Raw genomic sequence first — 23,121 nt, forward strand, 5'->3', positions numbered from 1 at the left:
CAGGTTCGGCAGCATCAGTGAAGGGAAACAGAGGGCAGGATTCTCCATTTGGGAGACTATGTGGGGGAATCCTCGTCGGCCGACATCGCTAAACGTGATTGGGCGGAGAATAGCTTCCGGCGCCAAAATCGCGGTAAGTGCCAGTTTGAGGACAAATCGGGATCCTCTGGCACCCGGAAAATGCCATAAATGCATCGCTGCCGTGCGGCATTTAAGCACCGTTGCAATATCATTAGTGGGCCTGACCCTCTATTCTCCGGGGCCTCCGCGATTCACCGCCGCCGATGGGCCAAGTCCCCGACGGCGAGGTTCACTTGTGGTCCCAGCGGACTGTGTCCAGCACCGCCACAGTCGGCCGGGGGCTGGGCTGCTGGCCAGGGGGCTTCCGCGAGGGCTGGGGGGACGGGTAGGTGGTGGCCAGGGGGACACTATTTGGCAGGTCGGGTCCGTGCACGGCTGGCGCCATGTTCTACAGCGTGACCGCTGCAGGTCGTCGCCATGCGCATGAGTAGCCTCGGACTCGGCCATTCTCCAGCCATATTTGTCATGAGAGCCGGGAGTTTTACTTGCCGCGAATGCTAGCCCCTCACCAGTCGCAGGATCGGTGAGGGTTCAGCACAATTTTTCTGCCGTAAAATACCACAGTTCCCACGCCAGCTTTGGCGCTTATCCTCCAAATCGGTAAACCCAGCCCTATGTTTTCCCATTGGAACTGATTCGCATTCCCGTTGGGGCATTATTTGTTCAGAGTTTCAGGACATGCCAATGGACCAGCACTCTGCCAGCATGAATCGGAAACAATTCCCATCCCCACTGGTGACGAATCCACTGGGGCCGGAATTCGCACTAAAGAGCCTGACACACTAGAGCTGCTTACAACACACTCATTCCAGGCACGAAGATGGCTCAAAGAAGACTTGCACCCCCTCCCTGATTTCAGGAGTCTAAAGTGAACCCACTGTTGGATGATAATGAGAAGAGAAGGGACACTAAAACATAATTGTGTTTAAATGTACAAACCCGGTGACTAATTATTGGGCAGCCAAGGGCCAAGACTTCTGGTATTTTTCTAAGAATTATTGGTTAATTGAATAGTATTGCAACTCCAGGTGAGCGGAGCTCAAATTGACCGCACCCTATCCCAGGATGTTGTAACAATAATGATCTAGATCAGGCACTGTCAAACTCGGGGGCTAGACCCGTGGGTGGGTGTCAGGAGGGTCGCGGAGCCGTCCGTCGTGGCGGTCCCGATCGTGCAAATCTGCGCGTGGCAGACGGCTGTTAACAACGCCGGCTGCAAGCGGCCTTCAAAATGGTCGCAAACATGTAAAAAAAAATGCAGCCGCACTGCGCATGCGCGCCGATGATCGGGCACGCATGCGCAGTGCGGCCGCTGTTTTTTTTAAACGGTCGCAGCTTTTTTTTTACAAGTTCGGGGGGGGGGGTTTATTTGATAAACTTTTATAGGAACAAAATGCAGAACTTTGGACAGATGGAGACTCCATACTTTCCGACACCAGAAGGCTTCACCTTCATCCAACAGGTTCCATTGGAGGAGGGTGTACGAGGGCCAAAGGAGCCCAAAACCATTTCCTTCATTTGTGTCAGCAGCAAACAAGGTGAGAGAAAATGTTGGGTCGCAAAGGCCGGCCGGCGTGGGCCGCAAAGGCCGGCCGGCGTGGGCCGCAAAGGCCGGCCGGCGTGGGCCGCAAAGGCCGGCCGGCGTGGGCCGCAAAGGCCGGCCGGCGTGGGCCGCAAAGGCCGGCCGGCGTGGGCCGCAAAGGCCGGCCGGCGTGGGCCGCAAAGGCCGGCCGGCGTGGGCCGCAAAGGCCGGCCGGCGTGGGCCGCAAAGGCCGGCCGGCGTGGGTCGCAAAGGTCGGCCGGTGTTATAACCTGCCTGCTTACCATTGGCTGGGGACTAATGACAATCCCACAATGCTGTGGGAGTATGAGCTTCCCCAATGAGGGGGGTGGAGAAACCATTAGTAAACTCCAAGTATAAATAAAGCTGGCCAGTTGGGAACCAGCAGGAAGGAGTGTGCAGCAAGGGAAGTTGCTGCTGTTATATATATATATATATATATATATATATATGTTATTGTAAATAAATATTATTACTTTGTATACTTAAAACCCGTGCTGGATTCTTTGTGGTCCTCACAAAACTGGCGACGAGGGTTGAAGTGAATAGCTGTCTACACTGCTTAAGCTACCTCCCTGGATTTTTGTTGGATACAGGTTGGAAGTTGTTTTCTATTATACCATGCCTCTGTAGGGACGTTTGGATGTTTTTGATGCTGCGCTGGAATGCTGGAACCAGGATGCACAACGGATGCGTTACTATTTCCGGGCAAACAATATCACCGAAAACGAGCGCCAGGTGGTCATATTGCTCACCGCCTGTGGCCCGCATACGTTTGGGGTGATTAGGAGCCTTGCGCACCCAGCTGGGCCGGACACCAAAACGTTTGATGAACTTGTGAATATAGTGGGGCAACATTTTAACCCAACCCCGTCCACGATAGTCCAGCGTCACCGGTTTAATACCGCTGAGAGGACCCCTGGACAATAGCTTGCCGATTTTCTATCCAGGCTACGCAGGATTGCGGAGTACTGTGACTATGGTGATACCTTGTCAGAAATGTTACGCGACCGTTTGGTTTGTGGTATTAACAATACGGCCACCCAGAGAAAGTTGTTAGCTGAGCCAACATTGACTTTTCAACAGGCCATTCAAATAGTATTGTCCCGAGAGAGCGCAGAACGAGGAATGCAGGAGCTACAGGGACTGGAAGTGCATGCCTTGGGGCGCAGCCCCTTCTGTCCGAAAACGCCCCCCCCCCCCCCCCGCACTCCTGCGGTACCTTGGGCGAGGCGATGTCCGGACCGATGCCAGTGGCCGTCGGACATTCCTCCCCGAAGGGAGCCTTCTCCAGAACCAATGGATGAGGAGCCATGTCCGTGTCAGACTTGTAGGCGCCGATCCCGTCGCGGACGCTGGTCCTGGGGGCGCCCGAGGCGCCGACGTTCCGACCGAAACTGGGACCAGCCCAGGGGCCGTACCTTCCATGTGGATGAACCTGCGGCGACTACTCCTCAGGATGTGGAGACGGAGGACGACTGCCTGCAGCTGCATTGTGTGGCAGCTCCCCGTGTGGCCCCCATTAAGGTGACAGTACGGGTCAATGGTCACCCGCTTGAGATGGAGTTGGACACTGGCGCAGCGGTCTCCGTGATCGCCCAGAGGACATTCAACCGCATCTAGCAGGGTATACAGACCCTTACATTAACCGACTCACAGGCCAGGTGGGCCACCTACACGGGGGAACCACTGGACATTGCAGGAACTACAATGACCCCTGTTGTTTATGGACGCCAGGAGGGGCGTTTCCCACTTATCGTGGTGCGCAGCCATGGGCCCAGCCTGTTGGGTCGGGACTGGTTGCGCCATTTGCGGTTGCAATGGCAGCACATCCTCCAAACAGTTTCTGAAGGGTTGACTGAGGTGCTAGGACGATACCCAGATGTATTCCAGCCTGGTTTGGGGAAAATAAAAGGGGCCGTAGCCCGTATCCAAGTCGAACCAGGAGCCACGCCGCGCTATTTCTGGGCGCGCCCGGTGCCTTACGTCTTGCTCGAGAAGGTAGAAGGGGAGCTCACTCGTTTGGAGAGTTTGGGTATTATCAGGCCGGTCCGTTTTGCTGACTGGGCAGCACCAATTGTACCTGTAATGAAGCCAGATGCCACAGTTCGCTTGTGTGGCGACTATAAACTTACAGTGAATATGGTTTCCCGACTCGACCGATATCCAATACCTCGCATAGAGGATCTCTATGCGAAGCTTGCAGGTGGACTCTAGTTCACAAAATTAGATATGAGTCACGCCTACCTGCAGTTGGAGCTGGACCCTGCCTCCCGACCATATGTAACGATTAATACACACCGGGGCCTGTATGAATATACATGGTTGCCCTTTGGAGTATCCTCTGCCTGCGCTATTTTTCAACGTGTTATGGAGTGCATTTTGAGAGGTTTACCACGTGTTGCTGTCTACTTCGATGCCGTTTTGATTACAGGGACGTCGGAGCAGGAACATTTGGAAAATCTGGAGGCTGTCCTTAGACATTTTTCGGAGGTTGGAGTCCATTTACGTCGCACAAAGTGCGTATTTCAGGCTAAGGAAGTAGTCTACCTAGGTTATCGAGTGGACCGCGAAGGTTTGCACCCCGTCGCAGAGAAGGTGCGTGCGATTCAACGGGCCCCCACCCCGACTGACACTTCGCATCTTCGTTCTTTTCTCGGTCTCGTAAACTATTACGGGAAGTTCCTCCCCAATCTGGCAACTACGCTGGCCCCGTTGCACCTTCTGCTAAAGAAAAATCACACCTGGGCTTGGGGTCACCTGCAAGAAACTGCTTTACGGCGGGTAAAGCAACAATTGTCGTTGTCTGGGTTACTAACCCACTATGATCCTGGAAAGCCTTTGCTCATCACATGTGATGCATCCCCATATGGTATTGGGGCCGTCCTGTCCCACAAGATGGAGAACGGGGCCGAGCGACCGATAGCTTTCGCCTCCCGCACATTGACTGCAGCGGAGAAAAAGTACGCGCAGATCGAGAAGGAGGGCCTGGCGGTGGTTTTTGCGGTGAAACGCTTCCACCAGTACGTGTATGGCCGCCATTTCACTATCGTGACTGATCATAAGCCTCTGCTGGGACTTTTCAGAGAGGATAAGCCAATACCACCCATTGCTTCCGCACGGATCCAGCAATGGGCTTTGTTGCTTGCTGCATACGAGTATTCTCTGGAGCACAAACCAGGAACGCAGATAGCAAATGCCGACGCACTGAGCCGATTGTGTTTATCGACCGGCCCCATGTCGACTCCCACGACCGGTGAGGTGGTTGCAACCCTAAATTTTATGGACACCTTGCCTGTCACGGCATCACAGATCCGTGAGTGGACCCAGATGGAGACAGTCCTGTCAAAGGTTCGGCACATAGTCCTGTATGGTGGGCAACATAGACAGCTCCCAGGCGCGTTGCGGGCATTTTCCTCCAAGCTGTCAGAATTCAGTGTGGAAGGCGGCATCCTCTTGTGGGGGACGCGTGTGATTGTCCCGGAAAAAGGCCAGGAGCTGATACTAAGAGACTTGCACAATGGGCATCCAGGTGTGACCAAAATGAAAATGTTGGCCCAGAGTTATGTCTGGTGGCCAGACCTCGACACCGACATTGAGAAGGTGGCCCAAAACTGCTCCATTTGCCAGGAGCATCAGAAGCTTCCGCCGGCCGCGCCCCTACATCACTGGGAATGGCCAGGGTGGCCTTGGGCACGCTTGCATGCAGATTTCGCAGGCCCGTTTCAAGGATCCATGTTCCTTCTATTAATCAACGGCCAGTCTAAATGGCTAGAGGTGCATAAGATGCAGGGGACAACGTCCTGCGCAACAATTGAAAAATTGCGTTTGTCCTTTAGTACGCATGGCCTCCCCGAGGTGCTGGTCACGGATAACGGCACTCCATTCACGAGTGAGGAGTTTGCGAGGTTCATGAAGATGAACGGCATGCGCCATATCCGCACTGCCCCTTACCACCCGGCTTCAAATGGGTAGGCAGAGCGCGCAGTGCAGACATTCAAAAGAGGCCTAAAGAAGCAGTCTTCCGGATCAATGGACACGAGACTGGCTCGCTTTTTGTTTACGTATAGGACCACCCCCCATGCGGTGACTGGGGTAGCTCCCGCAGAACTCCTAATGGGCCGGAGACTTCGCACCCGCCTTAGTATGGTTTTCCCGGACATTGGCGCAAAAGTACGCCGCACACAAGAACGGCAGGGACAGGGATTTTCTCGGCAACGGCCAATTCGGCAGTTTGCGCCCGGTGACCCAGTGTTCGTTCGGAATTTTGCTGGTGGTGCCCAGTGGGTTCCTGGCGTAATCGTTCGCCAAACTGGCCCTATATCTTACCAGGTGCAAGCACAGGGTCGTCTCCAGCGCAAACATATAGACCATGTTCGGTCCAGAAGACTATCCCCTCCAAAGATTCCCCGCCCCCGGAGCTCATTTCTACAGCCGCAGAGACCAGAGACAAGGGAAGGTAGTCCTCACAATCTTCCACTGGTGCCTCACTCGAAGCCTGCGCAGGTCGTTACAGAACTGAATGGAGATAGAGACGCTGACATGACGGAGGCAGCAGACTCTGACTCCGAGATGGAGACACAGGACGCATCAGAGGGGGAATCCTCGGGTCCACGGGCCGTGGATGTACAACCGTTACGCCATTCATCATGGAAGCGCCGGTCTCCGTCTCGTTACACGCCGCCTGATCCTGCGCTGCGTGCAAATGGTGTCCGGCCTGCGGCAAAACGAGTCCGATGCCCTCCTTCACCAGGGTCTTCGGTGGATTCCTTGGACTTTGGGGGGGGGGGGGGGGGGATGTTATAACCTGCCTGCTTACCATTGGCTGTGGACTAATGACAATCCCACAATCCTGTGGGAGTATGAGCTTCCCCAATGAGGGAGGCGGAGAAACCATTAGTATACTCCAAGTATAAATAAAGCTGGCCAGTTGGGAACCAGCAGGAAGGAGTGTGCAGCAAGGGAAGTTGCTGCTGTTATATATATATATATATATATGTTATTGTAAATAAATGTTATTACTTTGTATCCTTAAAACTCGTGCTGGATTCTTCGTGGCCCTCAAAAAAGCAGCCGTGGGTCGCAAAGGTCGGCTGGCGTGGGTCGCAAAGGTCGGCCGTGTTGGGTCCCGAAGGTTGGCCGGTTGGTTAAAATGGGTCCCTGGAAAAAAAAGTTTGGGAAACACTGATCTAGATGTTAATGTGATGTGGGGACTATGTTCAGTAAGTTTTCAGATAACAAGTAGGAAAGCCTTAGATTACAGGATGATATAGACGGCTGGTCAGATGGGAAGAACAGTAGCAAATGGAATTTAACCCTGAAAAGTGTGAGGTGATGCAACTTGGGAGGACTAACAAGGCAAGGGAATACACAATGAATGATAGATCGCTAAGAAGTAGAAAGGACCAGAGGGATCTTGGGGTACATGTACAAAGATCCCTGAAAGCAGGACAGGTAGATGGGTGGTTAAGACATGTGGGATACTTGCCTTTATTAGCCGAGGCATAGAATATAAGAGCAGAGAGGTTATGATGGATTTGTATAAAATGCTCATTAGGCCACAGTTAGAATACTATGTGCGGTTGTGGTCACCATACGAGAGGATGATGAGATTGCACGAGAGAGGGTGCAGAGGAGATTCACCAACATGTTGCCTGGGATAGAGCTCCTCAGCTACAAAGGAAGGCTGGTTAGGCTGGGGTCGTTTTCCTTAGAGCAGAGAAGGCTGAGGAGGCACCTGGTTGAGGTATACAAAATTATGAGGGACATAGGTAGGAAGAAACATTTCTCCTTCATAGAGCGGTCAATAACCGGGGGCACAGATTTAAGGTCAGGGGCAGGAGATTCGGAGGGATTTGAATCTTGTCAAAGGAAAAACTTGTTCACCTGGAGGGTGGTGGGAATCTGGAATTCCTGGGCTGAAAGGGTGGCAGAAACGGGAACCGTCACAACATTTCAGCATTTAGAGGAGAACTTGTAACACCATAACTTCTGGAAGACATAACGGGCTGCAAGATGAAGGCATGTAAAATCACCGGCTCCAATGCACCCCTCCCTGATGAGCTCAATGCATTCTATGCACGCTTTGAACAAGAGGTCAGCGAGAGCAAGCCCTCCATCCCAGAAGCCTCAGATGAACTTGTATCTGAGATCACCATTGCAGATGTCAGAGCAGCCTTCTCGGATGGTCAACCCTTGGAAAGCCACTGGCCCGGATGGGGTACCCAGACTGACACTCAGGTCTTGTGCCTTAATGACTATCGTCCAGTGGCTCTGACATCCATCATCATGAAGTGCTTTGAAAGGTTAGTCATGGCACGAATCAACTCCAGCTTCCCGGATTGCCCTGATCCACTACAGATCGCCTACCGCTGCAACAGGTCCACAGCAGATGCCATCTCCATGGCCCTGCACTCAACACTGGAACACCTAGATACCAAAGACACCCATGTCAGACTCCTATTTATCGACTACAGCTCAGCCTTCAACACCATCATTCCTACGAAACTCATCTCCAAACTCTGTGGCCTTGGCTCCTCCCTCTGCGACTGGATCCTGAACTTTCTAACCCACAGGCCTCAATCAGTAAGGATAGGCAACAACACCACCTCCACGATCATCCTCAACACCGGTGCCCCACAAGGCTGTGTCCCCAGCCCCCTACTATACTCTTGTGCAGCTATGACTGTGTGGCCCAATTCCCCTCCAACTCGGTTGACGGTCTACAATTCCCGCTTTTTCCAGAAAGGCAGCCAGCATAATTAAGGACCCCACGCACCCCGGACATACTCTCTGCCACCTTCTTCCATCAGGAAAAAAGATACCAAAGATTGAGGTTACATACCAACCGACTCAAGAACAGCTTCTTCCCTACTGCCATAAGACTTTTGAATGGACCTACCTCGTATTAAGTTGATCTTTTCTCTACACCTTGCTATAACTATAATATTATGTTCTGCAATCTCTCCTTCCTTCCCTATGTGCGGTATGCAGTTTGTACAGCATGCAAGAAACAATACTTTTCACTGTATACTAATACATGTGACAATAATAATAAATCAAATCAAAACTTACAAGGCTACGACCAAATGCAAGTGTTGGAAAACGTGATTTGAATAGATGGGAGCTTGATGGCCAGTGGAAACACCAAAGAGCTCCTTTCAGTGCTGTAAAGTTCTCTGACAAGGAGGCCAAAACTGAACTCCAGATGGGGTCTTTGCAAAACTTCCTACTTTAATACTAGATTCCCCTTGCAATAAACAACATCATTCCATTTACCGTCCTTATGACTTGCTGTTCCTGCATACTAACTTCTTACGATTCATTTAAAAAAAAATTATAATCTTTATCGTCACAAGTAGGCTTACATTAACACTGCAAGGATGTTACTGTGAAAATCCCCTAGTCACCACATTCCGACACCCGTTCTGGTACACAGAGGCAGAATTCAGGATGTACAATTCACCTAACAGCACGTCTTTCAGGACTTGTGGGAGGAAACCGGAGCACCCGGAGGAAACCCACGCCGACTGTGACCGAAGCCTGGAATCGAACCTGGGACCCTGGCTCTGTGAAGCCATAGTGCTAACCACTGTGTTACCGTGTTGCCCAGGACACCCAGATCCCGCTACACCGCCCAGTTCTGCAATCTACTCCAGTGGCAATGACATTCACCTAATTTTCTAGAAAAGAAGCGTCATTTTTTTAAAAATCCCCAAATCTCCAGAATTACATTTTCAAAATACGTGCGGTTCCTAACGGCTAAAAATAAATACCATCGGCGAGGAGCAGCGAGACCTCGCTGGACAAGGCCTGCCGGGCAGGAGGAGATTCAGATTTATATCGGGGGAGAGATTTGCGTTCAGGCTGAGAATTGTGAATCTGGAGGCAACGAACCCGCAGCCCCCTCAACCGATAGAAAGGCCCTCCTCACCTTTGCGACAGTGCTCGCCATTCGGGGAGAGGGAGGGGCAGTGGGGGTCAGCGGCGGGTCAGGGCGGAAGTGACCCATGATTGATTGACAGCGAGGTCAGCCACTAGGAGGACGGGCTGCCGGCGCGTGTCCAATGGTGGGGCAGCGCGCGGAAAGGTGGGTGGTGTTAGCTGATTGGTCGCCAGGGGCGGTTGCGATGGCCGGGGCTCTGAGTGGCCTGGGTGCTGCTTCCAGAGGCGAGGGGAAGGCAGGTGGATAGTCGGAGCTGCAGGTCAGAAGGATTAGCCGCTTTTATTTAACGTTCAGGGGAAAGCATCGCTGCTCGGACCGAGTGGACTCTCTCTCTGCGCTGTTTATTGATATCAGGCAATCGACCTGAGACGTTAACTCTGTCTCTCTCCACAGATGCTGCCTGAATTAAAATACTGTGGCCTCTTTCCGCGCTGCCGACGGAAACCTCAACCTCGGTTCACCAACTGCTGTGCAATCGATGGAGTGAAGCTGCTTTTAGCTGGCGTGGCCTTTTGCAAACTCTCGATCTATCTATTATGTACATTATAATAGGTAGGGGAGGTGAGATCTTCACAAGATGTTGGTGACAAAGTCAGCGGCACTTGGAAATGTGTACAGTTGCCTGGGAGTTTATGGATCTAATTTGGTTGTTGCTGGTAATAGGTGTTGCGGTGAGCACCAGAACAAACCGAAATGTCTGCACGTGTATTTGAATGGAAGCAATATTGACATTTGTCATTAGGAAAATGTATACAATTGAAGTGATCCTCATCTGTGAGTATATACTGGAATGCAATGCTTTGCTTATGAATGTTCATTTCCTCCAGTTCTATCTCTGACATTTCATAGAATTTACAGTGCAGAAGGAGGCCATTCGGCCCAGCGAGTCTGCACCAATCCTTGGAAAGAGCACCCCAATTAAGCCCATACCTTCACTCTATTCTCATAGCCCCTCCTAACCTTTTGGATACAAAGGGGCAATTTAGCAGGACCCTCTGTCCCAACTGCTGTCTTCAGGCACCTCTGTCACCATCCTGGACCTGTTTCCGGTGGGCCCATATCGCCCGCCGCACTCAGTGTGGTGGAGGATTTGGGCCCGGAGGGTGACTGTCCGAAGGCTGTCAGCCGCCCAGTGTCGAGAGCGGAGGGTGCTCATGAGGCTGTCTGCAGTGGGGTGTAGGGCTCACTCATACTTGTCACTGTCGCCCCTCACCCCCTCTGCAGGTCTCCTGGAATCTGGCACATCATAATTGAAGGCTCTTTTGTTATTCTGCCTCCATAGATAGTTCAGGCAGTGCCCTCTTGGCGGGGGGGGGGGGGCTCCGCCAACATCTGACTCCCTCCCCCAACATCTGACTCCCTCCCCCAACATCTGACTCCCTCCCCACTACCCTACTTTTCCCCCCTCTCCCCACCACCCCACTTCCTACCCTTTTGTTGGTACAGAGGTGAGAGTATCTGGTCTCCAGCACAAAGGTGAGTGCGTGTACCGTTTGTTTTTTGTACAGCTGTGTTGTGAACTGTTTTAATAATCAAGAGTATCCTACCCCGCCCTCCCTGTATGTTGGTACTGAGGGGAGGATACCCTGTTTCTCCAACACAAGATTAGTGTTTGTACCATTTGGCCTTGTATATATATTTTTTTGTTTTAATAAAAAGATATGGCCAATCCACCTAACCTGCTCTTCTCTGGACTGTGGGAGGAAACTGGAGCGCCCGGAGGAAACCCACGCAGACGTGGGTAGGAAGTGCAAACTTCACACACACACCCAAGGCCGGAATTGAGCCTGGGTCACTGGAGCTGTGATGCAGCAGTGCTAGCCATCGTACTACCCTGATTTTGCCGTGAGGGCAGTTACTTCTCTGGGGCATTGTTCTCTGCCACATTGTCTAAGGGAATCCTCCTTCATGTAAGCATTAAACGAAAGAAGCATGAATAAGGCCATCATTGCCAAGCTGGCTGCCCGTATCAGCCTCCCCGAACAGGTGCCGGAATGTGGCGACTAGGGGCTTTTCACAGTAACTTCATTTGAAGCCTACTTGTGACAATAAGCGATTTTCATTCATTGGAAAAAATGAATTGAGGACTCTAAATTTATAGAAAAATAAAGGATCCCTACAGTGCAGAGGGAGGCCATTCAGCCCATCAAGTCTGCTGATCATTCAAAAGAGCACCCTATCTAGGCCCTCACCCCGCTCTAACCCTGTATCCCCAACCAACCTTTGGACACTAAGGGGCAATTTAGCATGGCCAATCCACCTAACCTGCACATCTTTGGACTGTGGGAGGAAACTGGATCACCCGGAGGAAACCCACACAGACATGGGGAACCTCGGCAGTGCTAACCATTGTGCAGTCCCTCTGCTTCCCATTTTCCTCATCTGGAGATGAGAAATCAGCTGTACATTCCCCTCCCCTACAAATGCAGTCAGCTCAGCACACATTGGAGTTTTTGTACATGGAGCATTTTGGACTATTTAGGGTGGGAATTCTCACTACCTGAGGAGGAAACCTCATCGTGTGAATGCACTGTAACCTCTCCAGGCCAGAAAGCTTAGGACCAGGCATTTCTCTGTTTTGGAATTTTCTGGATTATAGAATGATGTTAGAATTCCTAACCACAAGTGTGTGAACCTGAAAAGATTTACCTGAAATGTAAAAAAGTGATTAAGCAATATAAAGCAGTCCAAATTCTTTTACTTATCCAAATTCTGTACCTTCCATGTTTGTACTGTACGAAAATGATGAGTCGCATGAACCAGCTTAAAATATTTCCAGAATAGCTGCTGTTTCTGAACATTAGATTTGCAGACTAGAGGGGTTATTGTGTATTTAATTCGAATGATATCAGTGCATAAATTTGTAATGCTATTAACAGCAAGATTCATTGCAAATACAATAAGTGACCTGAGTTATAATAATCATCTTTATTAGTGTCACAAGTAGGCTTATATTAACACTGTACTGTGAAAATCCCCACGTCGCCACACTCTGGCGCCTGTTCACACTGGGTACACTGAGGGAAAATTCAGAATTTCCAATTCACCTAACATTTCACTTCTTTCGGGACTTGTGGGAGAAAACCGGAGCACCTGGAGGAAACCCAAGCGGACACCGAGAGAATGTGCAGACTCCACATAGGCACCCGAGTTCGGAATCGAACCTGGATCTCTGGTGCTGTGAGAATATTAGAATGTTATTACAAAAGTAAATGTGGTCGAGGATGGTCATTTAGCTCATTTTAACATCCAGAAAGACACCCTCAATTTCTGCACCTAAATATTTCTTCTCTCTTTGGAAGTCTGTGAACCATGTTTATTGCTCATTCAATGACAAAATATTTCTTGACATTAGTCCTATAGTATCTTAACATTTTATTTTCAAAAATAAAATAAATTTAGAGTACCCAATTCATTTTTTCCATTTAAGGGGGAATTTAGCGTGGCCAATCCAGCTACCCTGCACATTTTTGGGTTGTGGGGGTGAAACCCATGCAAACACGGGGAGACTGTGCAAATTCCACACGGACAGAGCCGGGATCGAACCTGGGACCTCGTTCCATGAAGCAGCAATCTAACCACTGCGCCACCGTGCTGCCCTCTGTCCTACATTATCTATTCAGAATTTAAACCTGTGTTTCCCTGTTCTACTCTTGTAATTTAGTAATATTCTAATTTAGTTCTCCCAGGCAGTTCCCTATCCTATCTCTCTAAGATTACCTCTCAGCTTCTTTCAGAGCTGAAGAGTCTGAAGTTTCTCAAGTCTTTCATCACAACTTTGACTTCAAATCTACCGATAAAATTCCTGAATCTTTCCTGAACTGTGTCCAGTGCTTGAACTACTTTGGTGATCGGAACTGGATAAAGTGCTCCAGGTGTGATTCGACTAGTGCTCTACACAGTTTGAACGTGACTTTCTCTGACTTGAAATTTATTAGTTTGATATTAAAGTTCAGAGTTTAACTGATTTGTAATTGTTGCACTGGAGTGATTGATGAAATCTTAAGGCAGGTAGGGGGTCAGTGTTTTAAAGTTCAGAAAATAACTTGAGGGTGAAGTGAGATGAAATAATCAATGTTATCGACTTTCAGATTGTGTTTCTGCACAAACTCATTCTGCCGTGATTCAATTGTTTTTATTGTAATGGCTGTTTTTTGAAGTTGGGAGTAATAAAGTTTGTACACCGTACATTGCAATGACAGGGATGATAGTGTGAATAGAGCTTGCAAAGAAAGCTAAAAAATATCCTCACTTGTGAATGTAGAAATATGAGGAAACGAGTGAAAACCCTGCCTGCATTTAATGATGCAATAATTCAGTTTGAATTATAATAAACTGCTAAAGGGATACGCAAAGGAGTATGCTTGTCTGTTTATTTTGGGTACACAGTTTACAGTTCTTGGTCCTAAGCCATCCAACCTGATTTAAGAAGTCAAAGCCAGTGCCACCTATCTTGGGGAGGCAGTGGCATAGTGGTATTGCTGCTGGACTAGTAATCCAGACACCCAGAGCAAGATCTGGGGACCTGGTTTCAAATTGCAGATGGCGAAATTTGAATTCAATAAAAATCTGGAATTAAAAGTTTAATGATGGTCATAAAACCATTGTTGTAAAACCTCGTCTGGTTCACTAATGTCCTTTAGGGACCTTCTTGTGGCCCCAGATCCACAGCAATATGGTTGACTCTCAAACGCCCTCTGAAATGGAGAGCATTTAGGGACGGGCAATAAATGCTGATTGGCCACGCTAAATTCCCCCTTAAATCATTTTTACATATTTTCTGCCCACATTGGAGGATAATAAGTAAAAAAAAGCAAAGTATTTTCTGTTAGTTGCTGAAAGAATTGTACCAGAATATTGTGATGTTTTAAAGTCAATTTAGTGTTTAAGAATTTTTCTTTTCCTTTTCACCCCAGATTGAAAGGAAAATTGGCTGGGTGTTCTCTGTGCCGGGTCTAAGGGCCAGAGTTGTTCACTTTTGGCATGTCTGACATATCTGAATCATCAATGTCAGGCATTACACAGTTATTTGGAGACCTCTGTGAAGCCCAGATGGTGGGCTTATCATGGAAATGCTACTTGGGAAAAAGACGACTCGACCGAAAACAATTCAAAGAAAAATTGAAAAGGGTTGTTTACAATACACTATTTGTCAATCTTTTCAGAGATGAAGCGACTCTGAAGTCTCAGTCTGATATCAGTAAGCTACCCGTGAAGAACAAAATCTTGATGCTGTCTTTCAACTTGAGAGTGGCTGGAATGGGTGTGGACGCCGATCACTTAGAGGACCTTACAGAGCAATTAGAAAAATCAACATGTATGCCACAAACTGATCTGAACTCTGTTCTGAAACTTCTGATTGAGCTTGCAGGAACTGGACCATATCAACTTCAGCCACAGAAAAGGGATTATTTCTTGAACAATAAAAATGTTGGAAGAAATGTAAAACTTCAGGGCTATGACCACTATGATGTGAGCTTGTTTGAATCGGGACTGTTGTCCTTCATTTCCAATGAAGACGTGCAATTTTATGATAATGTACAGCGTACCCTTCAGTTAATGGATGCAAAACCTAATAGTGGGTTACCTTGCATTGGACTATTTTCCCATAATGACTTAGCTGGTGATAAGTATGAGAAAGATACCCGAGTATCACTGTTTGGTGCGCTCGTAGGTAGCCGTACTTGCGAAATGGAAATTAAGTTGGATTTGCCTGCAGTGCCAGACAATGTGGATATAACTGGACTCAAAATTCGGGTAAGTGAAATAAAGTATAACGTTGCAGATATAGGATCAAATTTCCTGTGGCAGCGTAATTCAGAAATTACACCTGAAATTATGCCTCTTTGTGCTATCAATTTACTCATGAATTTCCTGCAAATCCATTTTACATACACTTGAATCCCATGTAAGCAAGTGAACGTCAGCACAATCATTTTTGATGAATGGAAGAATGAAATTTTCAAGCCATCTAACTATCATGTTGACGTGTTTCAGAGCGAGCAATCATGGAAGCTGTTTAGTTTTTAATGTGACTCGTACTAAAATCATAAAAAAAATACATTGAGAAAAGCCAGGTTGCGAGATAAATTGTCATACCTGTTTAAGAGCTTTTGATTTTGGTTTTATTCATTTGCTGATGGCACATTGAAAATCCAAGATGCCTGGTTTGAAAGCAGGAAAAGGGCTACTCAGCCAGTGTAGGTTGATGTGTCAACAAATTGTTCTTGTAGCAGTTCCTCTGTCTATTGTGTTGGCTAATGAACTGGAGACATCAGCAAGATCATGTTTTGGTTGATTACCTGGCAGTTTACAGTCAACCATTAATGGCAGCACATTTCTCACTCCTCCAGATATGCAACTTATGAATAAGCTTGCTAGTGTTACCATACAGAAAATTAGCTGTAAACCTAATTCTTACTGCTTTATGGACTGACGGCATGAGAATGCACTTAACTCAGGATGTTCATCAGATGAAACAAATTCTTAGCCAAGATGATCCGTTGTTAATATATGCTAAGGAGTACAAAGTTGTTTGTAAAAATTTGAAGAAAATACAATAGATTTCCATTGATTTTGAGTTTGTAGTCTTTCAGACCAATTTGTTACTGGGAAGAGCTGAATTTTGTCTTTAAGTATCATTATAAACAATTTTTCTAACAAAGAGTGTGATATTTCTTTGCAAGCTGAAGCTTAATACAGTATATTTATACAGGTTCCTCAAAGCATTGACCAGTCGGAAGATGAAGGATTTCAGTCAGCATCTAATCTTACTCCCGATTCCCAGTCAGAGCCTAGTACATCTCCTGACATTGATCTGTGGAATGCAGTGCTTACTTATGAACCCAGTAAATATAGATGTTGGGAACTAATTGGCTGGTAAGTGAAAAATGTATTTTATGGGTAGTTTTACTGTATTTTGGTCATGCTAAATTAATAACATTTAGAACACAGAAGGTGGTGAGCAGGCCACTCGTTTTGTTTTACAAGCTCTCCCTGCCTTCAAGTAAGCTGACGGATTGGGTGGGGGGGTGTAGAATTTAGCCCTCTACTTGACGAATTTATAGACTCCCAACATCTAAATAGATAAAAGAAATAGCTTTGAATTCAGTTCATTTTTATTAAATGTATTCCTTCCTCAGCTCCACATATCCTGCATTAGTCTTCAGTGGGGCGGAGGGCAGACATTCTGCTTTCAGCTCTCACCGATAGCTATCCTGCAACAGTTCATGATGTTGTCAATGAATGACCTGCTTTTCCTTCTTTTCTTCTCTTAACTATAGGGTTGTGAATGTTATCCTAGCCTAAAGTCACTGAGGTTAAGAATGCAGTTGGAAATAATGATTAAACCTTCATCTTAATGCGGTGCAACATCTTGATAAACATCACTATAAGGGTCCAAATGTCTAATTTTTCTAGAAATTATTTTATCTATATGGTGTATCAAAATCTCATACTCTGGCTACAAAGGTTATAGGAAGTTTAACTTCTAGATAATGAATCTGTGCTGTTTGAAGTTCTTGCTTTATTAATATCATGGTAAACTTTTTAATATCCACAAAGCAAAGTCGTGAGATCTTGGCTGTTTACAGAGCATTTGCACCACAGAAATAAAACATTTGACACAACTGATCTATGCTAGTGTTAATACTTCATATTACTCTCTTTCCACCCTTCAACTAACCCCATCAACATATTTCTCTGTTCCTTTATTCCTTGCCCTTATCTCACTTCTCCTTAAATACATCCATGCTATTTGCCTCCATAATTTATGTTAGCGAGTTCTGCATTCTCACCACTTAGTGTGTAAAGAAGTTTCTCCTGAACTCCTTATTGAATTTGTTACTGACATCTTTTATATATGACCCTTAGTTTTCATCTTGTGTAAAAGGGGAGCATTTTACTCTCAAACACCTTGTCAAATAATTTATTTATCTTCATGACCTCTAATCAGGTTGTCTCTCTGTCTTCTCCAGCCTGCGCAGTCTTTCCTAAAGGCGTAGTTTCTGTAACCTTTTGTAATTTTTTTTGTTGCTGCAATTTTTCCAACCCCTCTCCTTTTCATAATAGGGAGGCTAAAATGGTTCACAGTTAAGGTGCTTAATGCATATTAATTGGTTTATTGTCTAGCCAATTTCTGTGCAGTTGTAACATAACTCTGCTTTTCAATTCCATCCCTCTAGAAATCCCCAGTTTCAATTGGAGTTGCCATTTTTGTTATAGATGCTCCAAAATGTCTCGGGGGTTTAATTCATGTCACATGTTGCTCTTTTTATTGTACATTCTTATTGATGTTGAACTGATATGGTAGCAGAACTGGTTCTCAATTTCAATTTGAATATATGTTTTGACTTTAATGCTGGCATCCCATACTCTTGAAATCTCCTTTCATTCTCCCTTTCTTTCTCCTTCTCAGTGTTCCCTTGTCTTTGGTTTCTATTATGTTCCCACTTAAAGTTGCCCTGCTATCATCTCAAACTCCTTTCCCAAATCCACTTGACCAAACTTACCATATCATTGAAAGTTGTTCTTACTAATGCAGTATAGGACAGATCAGCAGCTTGGAACCTTGCACAATTGTGAATTCACACTTGCCCTCCCTGTCATGCTTAGCAAATATTGCTGTGGGGGAAACCTTTTGAGCAATTTGCTCAAGCTGTACCCATTTTCTGGTTGAGAACATAAGAGGGGAATAAAATGTAATTTTAAACATATGAAATTAAATAGAAATTTTTGTTTATGTAGATTAGAGGCAAATTGTTTCTTTTGTAAATTGTAACAGTAATTTTGTAAAGGAATTTTAATGAAACAACGTTGCTTTCAACTTCATTAAGTTTCCAATTAGATTAGCTGCATTAGCTAAGTACCAGGACCCATTAATGTATTGGCTTGTGCACTCCGCTTATCTCCTTAATTTTGCATCAGAACTAAACATCCAGCTCTTGATACATTGCATTATAGCCAAGGGCCTTTATTTAGAAAGGAGATAAGTTCCTTGGTTTGAACTTGTAGGAGAAAAGTGGCTATTTAATACTATGAGGGTTTTAAATAGTGTTTCTCCTGCTTTTTATCAGCAGTCAGTAACATTTGGTGCATTTTCTGCCGTGTCTTTATTCCAGGAATGTCGTCATGATGTTTGGCATGAAACCTGGATGAGCAGCAATATCAGTCACGGAACTACAACATACAGTGACTTCATTATATTTTATGACTGCAGCAAATGTCACTCTTGCCACCGTATTTTTTTCTATACAGTCGTTTCTTTCTTGGGAAACGATATAACTTTGCAGACATGTTGCATTCCAATGTTGTATTGATTGAGAAATGTTACAAAGTATTTTGCAGCTTTGTGGTTGGCAAGAATTGCATTCTAGTTTGTTATCAGTTCCCACTACCTGTCAAAAAAGGTAGGTGAAGCAAGTAGAAGGTCTAATATTGCAGTTTGCCAGCTCTGGAAAATAAAGTCAATGCTGGAAAGATAGTGGATTAAGTTCAAAATAAGTACGTTTTTTGTTTCTTGTGCTTTGTACATGTCCTTAAGGTACTACATAGGCTGATAAATGAAATAAAGCTGAATGGTTATTCTGTTTCATTTTTATCTTAAAAGTGTGGATCAAATCTTTAACTGAGTAGCATTTAATAGAGTAAGTGATCAATGGTATAGAATGCAGAGATTTGTTTTCTATGAAACGTGTAGCACACACCCACCACAAAAAATAGCAAAAAGATTACTTAATTCGCACTTAGCTGGAGTCTTGAATGTTTTTAATGTGCTGTCAGTAAAGTTATGATTTAACTAAGACAATTGACTTCCAGAAAATAAGATGGTTTTCTTTTGTAGTCCTCCAGGTAAAAAAGAGGAGCCATACCTCACTGAAGCAGGTCGAGAAGCTTTTGACAACTTCTACCGATTGCGTGAAAGTGAGCTACAGCTCATCGGTGGCACACTGTTGCAGCCAACACAAGCTATACTTCAAAAAGAATCTGAATTAGTCAAAGATGTCCTGAATGTCCTCATTGGTGTAGCATCGATGACTTTTTCTCTGAATCAGGTGGAGAATTTATATTCTATTTCTAGTTAGATGCATTGTACTTGTTTATTAATCACGTCTTTTTAAATGTTCCATTTAATAAGCATTACATTTAACATTGTATGTTCGTGACGCTGTTACAACAATACATTGCAACATTTTTCGAACTAAAGGTTTTTTGCTGGATACTGATAAGTCTAAAAGAATGAGATGAGGTTTTAGTTTTTGACCATTACATTGCTTGGTATAGCCTATCAGACACCAATTCGTTGAAAGGATGTCAAGGGACAAATTTGCAAGGAAGTTAGAGAGGTGCTAGAATTACAGAATAGTTATAATGGGGGACTTTAATTATCCAAATATAGACTGGGATAATAGTGTGAAAGGCAAAGAGGGTCAAAATCTCTTGGAGTGTATCCAGGAAAATTTATTCAGCAGTGTGTTGCCAGCCCAGTAAGAGGGTATGCATTGTTCGACCTGGTTCTTTGGAATGTCGTGGGCCAAATGGATCAAATATCAGTAAGAGAATATTTAGTGACGGTGATTATCGTATCAAAAGGTTTAGATTTGCTATGAAAAACAATAAACAGGCTAGATTAAGAGTAATTAACTGGGGAAAAGCCAACTTCAATGCAGTAAGAATGGATCCGGGCAGAATAAATTGGATTCAAAGGTTGGCGGGAAAAACAGAAGCTGAACAACGAAGAAGAGATGGCTAGGGCACAGTCGAGGTATATTTCCTTGAAGGGGAAAGGTAGGGCATACATATCCAGAACTCGCTGGATGACAGAAGAGATAGAGATTAACATGAAGAAGGAGGGGTATGCTTACGGCACATGTCCGGGGAATAATATAATGGAGAACCAGCCTGAGTATAGAAGGTTCAGAGGAGAAGTGAAAAAGCAAATAAGAGAAACAAAGAGAGAATATCAGAAAAGAGACTGGCAGCTAACATAAAAGGAATCCCAAAGTCTTCTAAAGACATTATAAATAGTAAAAAGGTGGTAGAAGGAGTAGGGCTAATTGAGGATCAAAAAGGGGAGGCACGGGGAATAGCTGAGCTATTAAATGAATACTTTGCATCTGTCTTTATCAAGGAAGAAGATGCTACTCTGGCCATGGTGAAAGAGTAGGTAATTAATACACTAGAGGGATTTCAAATTCAAAAGGACATGGTATTGGAAAGGCCGCCAAGAACAGGATGAGATGCATCCAAGGATACTGAGGAAAGTGAGATATGAAATTGCAGAGACTCTGGCTGTAATTTTCTAGTCTTCCTTAATGAGAGCAAGATGCTGAGTTGAAATGGCAAGTGAGAGGAAGGTGGGGTCATGTTTGCAGATGGAGAAAAGGTGCTCCACAAAGCGGCCACCTAGTCTGCCGTCTACCCAATGTAGAGGAGATCGCATTGGGAGCAGCAAATACAAGGATCCAAATTGGAGGTGCAAGTGAAATGCTCCCATCACCTGAAAGGAGTGTTTTATAAAATCAGAAATGGGGATGTTTGCTATGATTGCACCATTCACGACTCCTCAGATAATGAAATAGTCCATGTCCAAATGCAACAAGATAGTCCATGTCCAAATGCAACAAGACAATGTCCAGGCTTGGGCTGCAAAGTGACAAGTACCATTTGCGCCACACAAGTGACGGGCAGTGACCATCTCCAACAAGAGAGAATCGAACTGTCGCTTGACATTAACGGCATTATCATCGCTGAATCCCCTGCTATTAACATGCTAGGGTTACCGTTGACCAGAAACACAACTGGGCTAGCCATATAAATACTATGGCTACAAGGGCAGGTCAGAAGCTCGACATTTGCAATAAATAACTCACTTCCTAACTCCCCAGAGCCTGGCCACAGTCGACAAGGTACAAGTCAGGAATATGATAGAATACTCTACACTTGCCTGGATGAGTGCAGCACCAACAACACTCAAGAAGCTTGACACCATCCAAGACACAGCAGCCTGCCTGATTGGTACCCCTTCCACAAACATTCATTTCCTCCACTATCAACGCAAAGTTGCAGCTGTGTGTACCATCTACAAGATGCACAGCAGGAACTCACCAAAGCTCCTTAGACAGCACCTTCCAAACTCACAACCGCTACCATCTAGAAGGTTAAGGGCAGCAGATACAAGGGAATACCACCGCCTTGAAGTTCCTCTCCAAGCCACTCACCATCCTACGTTGGAAATATATCGCCGTTCCCTCGCTGTCGCTGGTTCAAAATCCTGGAACTTCCCCTCTGGTGGCACAGTGGGTGTACCTACACCATATGACTGCAGCAATTCAAGAAGTCAGCTCCACCACCATCTCGAGGGCCATTAGGGATGGACAATAAGACGCCCACATCTTTTGAATGAATAAAAGAAAAGTTTTAACAATCTCACACTATCAGCAAGTAAGTTTCTACTGTAAACCCCATTGACTCTCCCAAAGATTGCTCTACTTTGATGACCCCGGGTTTTGGTCTCCTGCCAGAAGTGTGGAAACATCATCTACATGTCTGACCACATTATGAATGGTACAAATAAAAAGGATTATTGATCATGCTAAATCTCGAAATCCCAGCCCAGAAGAATTACCCTATTTTACAGGTATCGTTGGCTTAGCTTCTTTTGAAGGTGGGTGAAAACCCATATTTGCATAATGGCTTTCCTACATTGCAACTCATCAGAACTCTAGGCCTTTGACTGGTTCATGCTACATGAGCTGCAGTGTTCACAATGAATTAATCTCTCACCTTATTAAAACAATTGAACTACATAAAAAGTACGAAACATGCCACGGTAATTAAACAGCTGGAATTTTAAAAAGATGCTGGTTGTCCTTAATTACAAACATTACTGTAGTAACTAGAGAATAATACACCAATAAATACAAGTGTCGTTTGAAACTGAGGAGAACCAATTCATCTATATGTTTAAACCAATATATTAATGATTTTTCTTTTATTTCTGTCATCTCTTTTCAGTCTCTCCAGGCATTTATAGTCCAGCAAGGAGTGTACGTTTCAGGAACGTCCCCTGAGAGTATGTATAACCTCCTCTCTGAATTGGCAGAAAATGGAACACATTACACTCGCCTCAGTCACTTCTCTCTTCAGCCGATTCTTGACTCTACGTACAATAAAGGCCTTGTTTTCCAGGTTTCAATCAGTTTTGTATTTGGACTTTTTTTTTCATTTTGCTCAATAACAATGACATACTTAGATTATTGCCAGGAAAATTGAACACAAAAATATCATCATACTTTTTTGTCACTGCCTTGACTAACGCATTAACTCCAGGGCGAAGTTCAAATCCTTGTTAGAGTGATGATGTGACTTTTGTCAGAGCCTTTAGCTACAAAGCTAAAAAGAAATTATGTTCTCAATGCATGGCATTTCAAATTCTACGGGCGGAATTTATCTATTTTCTGCAGTGAAGCAGTGGGCGGAAAAAGAGGCATTGTAGCCACTGACGCCAATGGCGGCTTTCTCTGCCATATTGGAG

General features: G+C 45.6%; 2 protein-coding genes across 16 annotated transcripts in view; one reads left to right on the forward strand and one right to left on the reverse strand.

Annotated features, from left to right (window-relative positions):
- hdac10 (histone deacetylase 10) overlaps positions 1-9,603 on the reverse strand; it is an 81,888-nt gene extending 72,285 nt beyond the window's left edge. For 5 of the 7 annotated variants that reach the window (XM_072471418.1, XM_072471417.1, XM_072471415.1 and 2 more), the window contains exon 1: positions 9,418-9,600. The gene's annotated coding sequence lies outside the window, so the exon portion shown is untranslated. Of the gene's footprint in view, positions 1-8,716; positions 9,020-9,417 lie in introns of those variants that run through there. The other 2 variants (XM_072471413.1, XM_072471414.1) reach the window with 2 other exon arrangements.
- Positions 9,604-9,757: 154 nt separating this feature from the next.
- Positions 9,758-23,121, forward strand: part of tubgcp6 (tubulin gamma complex component 6) — a 70,289-nt gene continuing 56,925 nt past the window's right edge. For 4 of the 9 annotated variants that reach the window (XR_011934047.1, XM_072471427.1, XM_072471425.1 and 1 more), the window contains exons 1-6: positions 9,758-9,846; positions 9,981-10,361; positions 14,504-15,344; positions 16,303-16,466; positions 19,429-19,639; positions 22,602-22,775. Coding sequence is in view for 8 of the 9 variants with exons in the window: in XM_072471427.1 (XP_072327528.1) it covers positions 14,571-15,344; positions 16,303-16,466; positions 19,429-19,639; positions 22,602-22,775 (1,323 nt within the window). In the remaining variant the exon portion in view is untranslated. Of the gene's footprint in view, positions 9,847-9,875; positions 10,362-14,503; positions 15,345-16,302; positions 16,467-19,428; positions 19,640-22,601; positions 22,776-23,121 lie in introns of those variants that run through there. The other 5 variants (XM_072471432.1, XM_072471428.1, XM_072471429.1 and 2 more) reach the window with 5 other exon arrangements.

Source organism: Scyliorhinus torazame, chromosome 13, assembly GCF_047496885.1.
Source record: "Scyliorhinus torazame isolate Kashiwa2021f chromosome 13, sScyTor2.1, whole genome shotgun sequence".
Lineage (NCBI taxonomy): Eukaryota > Metazoa > Chordata > Chondrichthyes > Carcharhiniformes > Scyliorhinidae > Scyliorhinus > Scyliorhinus torazame.